This window comes from Lepisosteus platostomus, chromosome 9, assembly GCF_059453375.1.
Source record: "Lepisosteus platostomus isolate fLepPlt1 chromosome 9, fLepPlt1.hap1, whole genome shotgun sequence".
Lineage (NCBI taxonomy): Eukaryota > Metazoa > Chordata > Actinopteri > Semionotiformes > Lepisosteidae > Lepisosteus > Lepisosteus platostomus.
The window spans coordinates 48,268,345-48,277,477 of NC_142619.1; the positions used below are offsets into that span (position 1 = coordinate 48,268,345).

The following is a 9,133-nucleotide window of genomic DNA, read 5'->3' on the forward strand; positions in this document are numbered from 1 at the left end:
AATGCAGCACAGATTAATGCTAGGTACTCTGAACAGAAACAACCTTCAGTATCACTGCTAACACCAAAGGTAATATTTATCTTCCTATTAACTGCTACAAGCATTTACTTTAATTCAGCATGCAAAACTACTGCAATTAATTTACAGTTTACTGTAAAATCTAACATCAGCAGACATGGGGTGAAGCTAAACAACAGTTTTGACTTTGAATTATTCTTCCCTGTCCTTACATAACAATATTATGTAATGTATATTAGATATTCTGCTGGAGGAAGGTACCCCAGCAAAGGAAGTGCCTTTGCTGGCAGTCCAAACTCTATCTCCTGATTCACTACTGTTCGTCCTTCTTTTTCCAAGATTTGTTAATGGACACTATTGTCACAAGCTGTGCAGCTGATTTCAATGCCAAAGACAGCTCCGAGATGACAGCTCAGAACAAGTAAGTGAACAAAAACCTATGTATAACAAAATGAAAGCTTTCTTTGCAGGGAAATTATATTAGAGTCTGGTTGTGAAGCTGGGAATCGAGAAGTACTGGTCCATGAACCCGGTGTTCAAAATGCTATACAATTAGTGTGGAAGACCTGAGCTGCAGTTATCTGTCAATAACATAACACTCCTTTGTCAATGCTGCAACACTTCCAGCAAGCACCTGCCCAGTACAGAATATATTTTCAAAGAAATCACGCTGTTTTCTGATGCTCTGGTTGCTGAATGTTTTGTGACAGTTTACAATCACAGCAAAACTCCTGCTCGGCACAAGCTTCTGAAGTAACAGAAGAAGTGACTGGAGAGGAAATAAAATATTTAAATTCATAGCTTGTTTTAACCTTAATGGCAATGACAAGAGTTCTGGGTTTTTCTGGACGTCAGCTGCTCTTTTTGGCAGTGCGGTGCAATAAAAATCAATACAATTAGCGGAACCATTCAGTTCAGAGATTAACAACATGTCTGTAAATGTGAAAATGCTCACAGTATGTGGCAAGACCACTTTTTGCTCATTTACAGTACTGAAGAAGAATGATAAAAAAGATGCATTTATGTTGCCTACAGTCCAAATGCAGCAATGAAGACAGATGCAGTATACAGATAGTAGATAAAAACGGAAACACCAATGCAAAGTTAGTGTTTAAGCCTCCACACTTGTCCAGTACCACCTGGACTAACAGTATTGGGAATTCTTCAGGAAAGATGCAGGACCACTGATCCACAAAAAAGTCAAACAACTCACATGATTGGTGGAGGTCAAAAACACTGTCTCGGGTCTCTCATTCTAGAATGCCACATAATTTCACCACCGATCTCAGGTCCAGTGTCTGAGAAGGCCATTACATATTAATAATATCAGTGTCATACACATCCAACCCCTGGGAGACCCCACGTACTCCATGGATGGGGCAGTGTCATCCCACAAGACACCCCTCATGACTGAGATAATGCTGTATTGGGGGGCAAAGACCATGAAGTAGCGACAGCACTGACCTTGCCTTCTAGGGGAATGCGTGTACCTAGACCATGTCAGGAAAACCCACCCAACAACATTACAGAACCGCTCTTTACTTTTGAAACCAAAGACTTGGGGCAGTAGAGATTCTTTAGGTTGGTTATACCCATGCATCTGACCATATCATGTTTCTCCATTGCTCCTGCTTGTACTCCTTGTATGACTGGAATTGCAAACATATGTATTGCCAGGCAAGAGTGGTTAATGCACTGAAACCTGACTATGGTATCACGCTTCGTGGAGTTCTTGGTGAACCATATTTGAATTAACTGGCTGCTTGAAAAGACAAAAAGACTCCAGTTGGGGCAGCATGCTGGAGCAATGGTTAGTATTGCTGGGATTCAATTGTCCATAGGTTCAATCCTGGACCTGGGGTGTTGGGTCAGTGGGTGTGATCAGTGTGGAGCTTGCGTTGTCTCCCCGTGTTCATGTCCAGGGGCTCCCCCCACAGTCCAAAGACATACTGGTAGGTCTTACTGGCAGGTTAACTGGCTTCTGGGAAAAGTGGCCCTGGTGTGAGTGTGTGCGTGCCTGTGCGCCCTGTGACGGACTGGTGTCCCATCCAGGGTGTATCCCGCCTAGCACTTGCTGCTTGCCAGGACAGGCTCTGCCTCCCCCGCGACGCTGTACTGGATATAGAGGTTAGGATACGGATGGATGGAAATCTGCCATCAATTCATCTTGCTTGTTTAACCATGCATGTGTAGGAGAACAGTGTAATACTAATGTGCTTCACACTGTACTACTAGTTCATTTTGTTATGCATTTATTAGTTTAGCGCCAGTAAATTGTCTTTTATTGTTTATGTTGGTGGTAGTTGTTCATAATGTAATAGAACTGCATAGTAATCTGCTTTAGTGTGTGAAATTACACACTCTGTGTGCCTGGCTGGTATTTACTTCTCAGAAAGGGGTTAAGCACAAAGTGTGAATTTTGTTTAAGAAGCATGAAAAATCAACATTTCTGTTGTTTCAAACCAGCATTTAAACTTGCACCCATAAGCCCATAACAATCCACCTCAGGCAAGTACTCCTGCAACAACAACGAATAAACTCCCCAGAATAGCAGAATAAGTCACATAATTTTCCATTTAACTTTGTCAGACTGTCTTACATGCAAAGAAGTCCAAGAATAAATTTCAACAGCATGATTATTCACAAGACAAAGGAGAGGGAGGAAAAAAAAGTCAAACTCCAGTGTCTGGCAATGAAGCAGTAAGACTGACTGGTCAGTAAACTTGACAATGTCTTTCTAGAGTCCAATATGAATACTTTCCTTTCATTTGCTGGGAAAAACAGATTTGACTGGCTTCTTTGTATAATTTTCAGTATGAGCCGGTAAAAAAGGAAATACCAAATGTGCCATCAGAGCAGAATAATCAAGCAAGAACAACAGTGAACCACCATTATGCCAAAGTCGGAGCTGTAGAATCAAGATCAATGGATGACACTTTGGTCTCCGTGCACCATAAACATCATAAAGCTATCGTATCCTAATAACTTCAATAGCCGTGGTGGCAGCAAGCAAGAAAAGGGCATTCTGCTGACTTTTTTAAAAAACATTTAATTCTGCCATTCTGCCAAACTGTATAGACCAATTGAATACCCCAATATGGATACAGTGGGTGTGAGCTGGACTATCTTCCTCTACCTTCTATTTTATCAACGAGACAGTATAACAGAGTCTCCCTCTGTGTTCCTTCCTTGTCTGTGGAAGTCAACACGGCTGCTATCCTGACCCTTGCTGAAGGCACGTCCAAACGGTCCCAAGACTGGCCCAGGCAGCTTTGACATCAGAAAAGAGATCTGTTTTAAAAGAGAGTCTATGGCAACCCGCAACAAAACCCCACATGTGAAAGGAGCTGTCCATCAGAGAGCCAAGACAGTTCACTCGGTGTGTCCCCGCAAAGAAGAGCAGTGTCTGCACTTGGAGCCCAACAGGCAAGAAGCTGCTTCTTGGGATTTGTCAACATTGGTTTTGGGGAAAGATATGCCTGGCTGCCAAGCTAATGAATCTTTGGTGAGGTTTATGTTGGTGCTTTGGCATGAATGTTACCCTTTACGCAAATGCTTAATATTTAAAGAAACATTTTGAATAGATATGGGAGCCCCTGCAGCCATTTTAATATGAAGCCACCTGAAATCCAGCCCTTTATGAAGTCATTTTTATTTCTTTAGATATTTAAGTCTAAATGGCAAGGCTTCTTATAATAAATAACATAATGAGCCTGCAGTGGACAGAAAAGCAGGTAAACTTTACACCGCCTACTGTCACGGCTAGCATGAATTTGACAAATGATAACATGGCCAGTTGCTTCATTTCCATTAGGAAAAACTTTCAAGACAAGTAATATAACTTTTAAAACCATCATTTTCACACAATTGAATATAACCTTTGGAAGACAAAGTGATGAATCCAGTCACAAGCTCTAAATTACTAGTATCAGTAGCTACTTTTAAACCTAGCAACAAATTTTCAAAATACATCAGGAATATTATTCTGAAAGGTTTACGCTTTATACTTTGAACTCCCAATCAGCCGTAACAGGGCACTGTTTTTATATTTGGAAAAAACAAGCAAAGGTTTTGTTGCAAATCAGTGAAATTGTTTCATCGTCAATTTCAGCTCTGCAAAAATTAATCTGCATCTTAGCACACTGTATGTTCAGCCTGTGATACAATACATTTCCATCTCTTGGATAACCCAACCCCAAGAAACATAATAAAATAGAATCAACAAATGGGGAGGGCATTAAACTCCTTGTTTGTATGTGAACTGACCTTTAACTGACTGAGAGGGAATAGGAACATGTTGCAGTCAAGGAGTTGGCTCTCCTGTTTCTGCAACACTGTTGCTAATCGTACATTTGAATGTCAAAAAGCTGAACACGTGGTGCTTGAAGTTATTGCACAGAGCTTTAAGAGCACTCTGCTGGATGTACAATGAAAATGTTAAACATACTGTATCCAGAAGAAAAGCTAAAGCTCGAGGATGAACGAGAAAATTTCACACGTGATTTGAAAGCTGGTGAACTGGTTTGATAAAAGATGGTGCGAAGAGGATTCTTGCAGAAAGGCGACCCTCAGTAAGTAAACGCGTTACAAAAAGAAACTCACTGATTATTCACTGTTTGAACTAACTGCACGGGCTAACTGATATAAGTCTTTTTACTAAAATTTTAAGTTGCATAGTAGGTACTGTTATTACTAACAATGTAGTAAACAAAGACCGGACAATTATCATCTATAATCATCAATGGAACACTTATATATATATATGAAATAACATTTCTTACACTTTTTATGTGATTGTAGACATATATCTGCCCTCACAATAATATAGTGAAAAGCCATTTGGACATCTATGATAGAACACCGGACAATTACATTTTAATACTCTTAATTGAATTGGTATCACTACATAATTGATCTTCGCTGTAGCTTTATAGAGTGAGTGACATTGGTGTACTACCTGAATCTTTAACCATCAAAATGAATATGTTACAAAATGATTAAAGAAGAAAGGGATTGTATTTTACATTGCATGTAGGGATTTTTCATACAATTTTCATTAAGAAGCATGTATAATGCACAAAAATAAAAAGGGAGTAGATTTACTGTACATTAAGCACCGTCAAAGAGAATATCTCACTGTACACATGAAACCAGCTGAATTTTAAGTTATTGTAGTTAAACTTGTCTGGCCACAACTAAATACTCACAGCAGAAACACAGACCTTTTTTGGAAGCTTAAGGAAGGAAAGTTCAGGAACAAATGACAAAAGAACTTTTATCACAAACACAGCTGAAACTCTAGAATAGTTTGAAGATGTTGCGGAGGTGGAAAATGTTTGGTCTTTTCAAAATTTCTATGCCTTTTATAGGAAAGGTGGCACATCTGAATGCTTCAGACAACGAACATTACATATGTTTTCTGCAATATTTTGACAATCTAAAATTATTTCATAAAAATATTCAAATTTAAACTAATTATAATATTTATTAATCACATTTGAAAGCTGGGAATTCTTACAGCATCTAGGAAAAGCTTTCAAAATTAGTTAAGACAACGTCACAATTTTTAAAAATGCAGACCTTTTTGGAAATAGTGCATCTCAGTACAAACCAATCTGCTGAGCATGAAACTAATGCCTCTGGAGGACTGAATGTTACTGGTTTCAATGATTTAAAATATATGGATATATAAATGTTCCCACCTTCTTGTAACGATACAATGGGAGGCATATAATCAGGAATGTATTCCTTTCTCTCTTCGGCATCCTTGCTGCCAGCCTGGGGGAACTGCAAGATGTTGTTTTTGCTGACAGGAAACAAGGGGATTTGATGTGCAAAGCCCACCGGCTCCAGATTGTGGACATAATCTTCTAGCTCATTCAGGTTCACTCCCAGTAGCTTGAATGCTTGCCCAACGTCATCTAACACAGGATCCGTGCGGCCATCTGAAAGATGTACAGATAATTATTAAATATGTGTCTGTCATGCATTTAAATGTACTTAAACATTTGGGACAGTGCCTTGATAATTTAACCAGCCTGGAAGAAATGTTCTAAGGAACCTAGGGATACTAATATGAATTCTAAGGTAACGCAAGGGCTTGTATCACCTAGTTGCTGATGGTTTCAAGAACAATAACTGCTGATTATCACTGTAATAAAGTCATTATGGTAAAGGAACATGAACTTCATGCAGAGCCAGTGCAATAAACATCCCTAAGCATACCGCCTAGGAAAATCTGTGTATCCCTTATATAAATAAGATCTCAGAAAAGCTTTTGTAAAAACTCAAGATGTCCAAACTGCAAATCTGTTGATTATCAGGTTTTCCTCAAGCATGCAACTTCACTTCCCTCTATTTAACAGAAAAATCATTCAGAACCAAGAGATCGAATTCGGCAAAACAACCACCTGTACACAGCCCATGCCTCATCACTTAGAAGCTGGAGTTTGTGCTTTTATAAAAGCATGTGGGAAAAAACGGATGTTTTACGTTTGGAATACACATGTAAGATGTATCCTTAAAAACAAAATTAAAAACTAAATGGTTGATGAAATTTGTGTCTTGTAGATTCCTGTTAGCATAAAGTATAATTTCTATACAATTGGTATAATAACCCAAGTTTATTATTTTTTGATAGGAAAAAACAACACTTCCAGCAGCTAATTGTTCAATTGTTGCTTCGATAGAACAATATGCAACAAGGACGGAGAACACCGGGTTAATGGAAGATCTGAGTAAGTTAAATGTGAAAATATTCAGGTGTCATTTCGCACTGGACCCCATTACTGTACATTTACCGTTTTCCGGTTTAAACGAAACATTTTTTAAACATCATCCTACAATTATGTTTCTGCTGACCAGTCAGTCGGTTTCTAAGTGTATATAGTTCCCTCCCTTTTCCGATGATATGTGATATAGAGGCTCATCGGCTAGCCACACACACCTGTAGGAAACTAATGATGTACTGGCAGAAAGCACCAGAAAAAACACTTGGATAGGAACCGAATCGCTGACTTCTTTGCTTTTGCCTACATTTTAATAAAAGTTTTAAAGAATGTTCCCTTTTTACTTGCGACTGCAGCATCTTTGCCAGGTTATTCCTTACTGTAAAACAAGTTGGTTCTGTGCTGGTGCTCTACATGTTACCACGCACCTCCTGTCATACTAGGCCTCATCAAGAGAAAGCAGGAAGGAGTGGAGTTGTTGCAAAGCGATAGCACTGTAAATCCACACATAAATACTCACAGAGCTCCGAGTAGCGATGGCATCCCCTGGCCAGCTGCTGGATATACCTGTGCAGGACATCAGTGAGGAGGTCGCAAGCCGTGAGCTGGACCGAATCCCAGCCTAGAGCTTGGCAGATCTGCGCCACGGACACTCGCAGCAGCGAGCGAGCATAGCTCTCACACATCCCGCTGGTTCCTTTTTAGGACCTTTAACTTTTCAATTCCCGGTAAGAACGGTGTTTCTTGTCCTCATGATGCATTAAACCCAGAGGAATCAAAACAAAGTCCAGCCAATAAATGTATTGTTGACATCTAAAATAAACCATAGGTTGGCGCTAATGCAGAAGCGGCCATCTTGATTCCACTCACAGACCATTGCCGAGAACATCGATGAGGTCCGCACATGAGCAGTGAGAAGTTAGACTCGATTTCGCGTCTATCAGCTCGTAAGTCTGAGATGAAGAGCATGCTCGCCTGTAGCAAAACAACGCAAAGTTCAAAGTTGTTATTCGTTTTAAAATGAAAACAACAGAACCTACGCAGTCGTGTTATTTTAAATGGCGAATGGTCTTATAAAATATTGTGCGAGTTCCCAATTGTAACAGTACGAAAAAAGGTTTCGTGTGTTTTTAATCGGTAGCATATATTAACCGTTATCTTGTTTCTTTTATCACCGTTGTTGAACTGCTGTTCTTCTAGTACTTAAAAATACACGTGGCCTGTATTTTGTTCTTTTTACTTTTTTATTTTAACAACAAACAGCCGGAAGCCGGAGTTTATCCGGGCAAGCAACAGGCACAAGCATAGGAAATATAATCATATAGTAGCACAAATATAGGAATATACCCGGGGCGGGGTGCCAGTCAGGGTGCACAGACAAGCACTCACTCACGCCAGGGCCAATTTTCCCAGAAGCCAATTAACCCACCAGAATGCCTTTAGACTGCAGGAGGAAAACCGGAGCAGACTAATGAGAAACACTTTTCATTATACTATGCACCTGTGTAAGTTTAATGACAATAAAGTTGAATTGAATTGAATAAGTAGGAAACCCTTGTGAAGACGGGAAAGACAAAAAGGTCCACGCAGATGGCAGCCCAGGAATTGAACCCATGGCCCCAGGGCTGTAAGGGAGCAAAGCTAACCAGTGCGCCCCCCGTGCCACCGTTATAGCACTTGTAAAATATGATAGTTAAAACACAATTACTAAACATTTTTTACGCCCTGAAAATAAAATGTTACGATTCCTCGTATTATTAAATTCATTCAGTCCAGTTGTGCAACTTAGAACTCGGCTCTTGCATTTTAAACGAGAAAAAAGCAACATACACACGGTCCATGTGCCAAGTCCAGTAAAGGATCAGCCCGTACTTACAGGATGGCCAGTGTGTCTGCAGTTATTTCCTTCCAACTAAGCTCTTGTTTACTTTAATTTGCTCTTACTGGATCCAGTTAAAGACTTCGTTCTGTTTTTCAGGTGCTGCTGCCTAAGACACTGAGACAACTTGCAATCACACCATCCATCCAGGACCAGAATTGGACACTCCTAGACCAAAGGTTTTAAGTATCCTTTTTGTTCTTTTAGAAAGCTTTGATTCATTTTTTTGCCCGATACCATTAAGTATTTGTAAAATGGGCTTCAGTGAATTCTGAGATATGGCAAAAGCTCCCATAGCTTGAAATTCAAGTTATTCCATTTGTTAATGTATACATTAACCAGTGTGAAGCATTTTGGCTCCACACAGTTGTTTTATTTGAAATGTTACTACATTAATTAAGCAGATTAAAGCACTTTTTGTCAATTGCTTTTGGGTTTACTGTTGAATACTATTGATTTTTTAGTAATGATGGTATTGTCCCTGTTTCAAGCACAAAGTGATCATTTC

The 9,133-nt window shown here is 39.6% G+C and overlaps 1 protein-coding gene and 1 long non-coding RNA gene across 2 annotated transcripts in view; one reads left to right on the top strand and one right to left on the bottom strand.

The window, feature by feature from the left end:
- Positions 1-7,635, bottom strand: part of taf3 (TAF3 RNA polymerase II, TATA box binding protein (TBP)-associated facto) — a 77,831-nt gene extending 70,196 nt beyond the window's left edge. Inside the window, exons 1-2 of the mRNA XM_088645352.1 lie at positions 7,267-7,635; positions 5,721-5,963 (exon numbers count right to left, since the gene is read on the bottom strand). Coding sequence (XP_088501478.1) covers positions 5,721-5,963; positions 7,267-7,432 — 409 coding nt within the window. The 5' untranslated portion in view covers positions 7,433-7,635. The remainder of the gene's footprint in view (positions 1-5,720; positions 5,964-7,266) is intronic.
- LOC148655135 (uncharacterized) lies at positions 4,325-9,052 on the top strand. The gene is made up of 3 exons (XR_015941195.1): positions 4,325-4,589; positions 6,659-6,755; positions 8,725-9,052. It is a non-coding gene; the product is annotated as an uncharacterized LOC148655135 (long non-coding RNA).
- Positions 9,053-9,133: the final 81 nt, after the last annotated feature.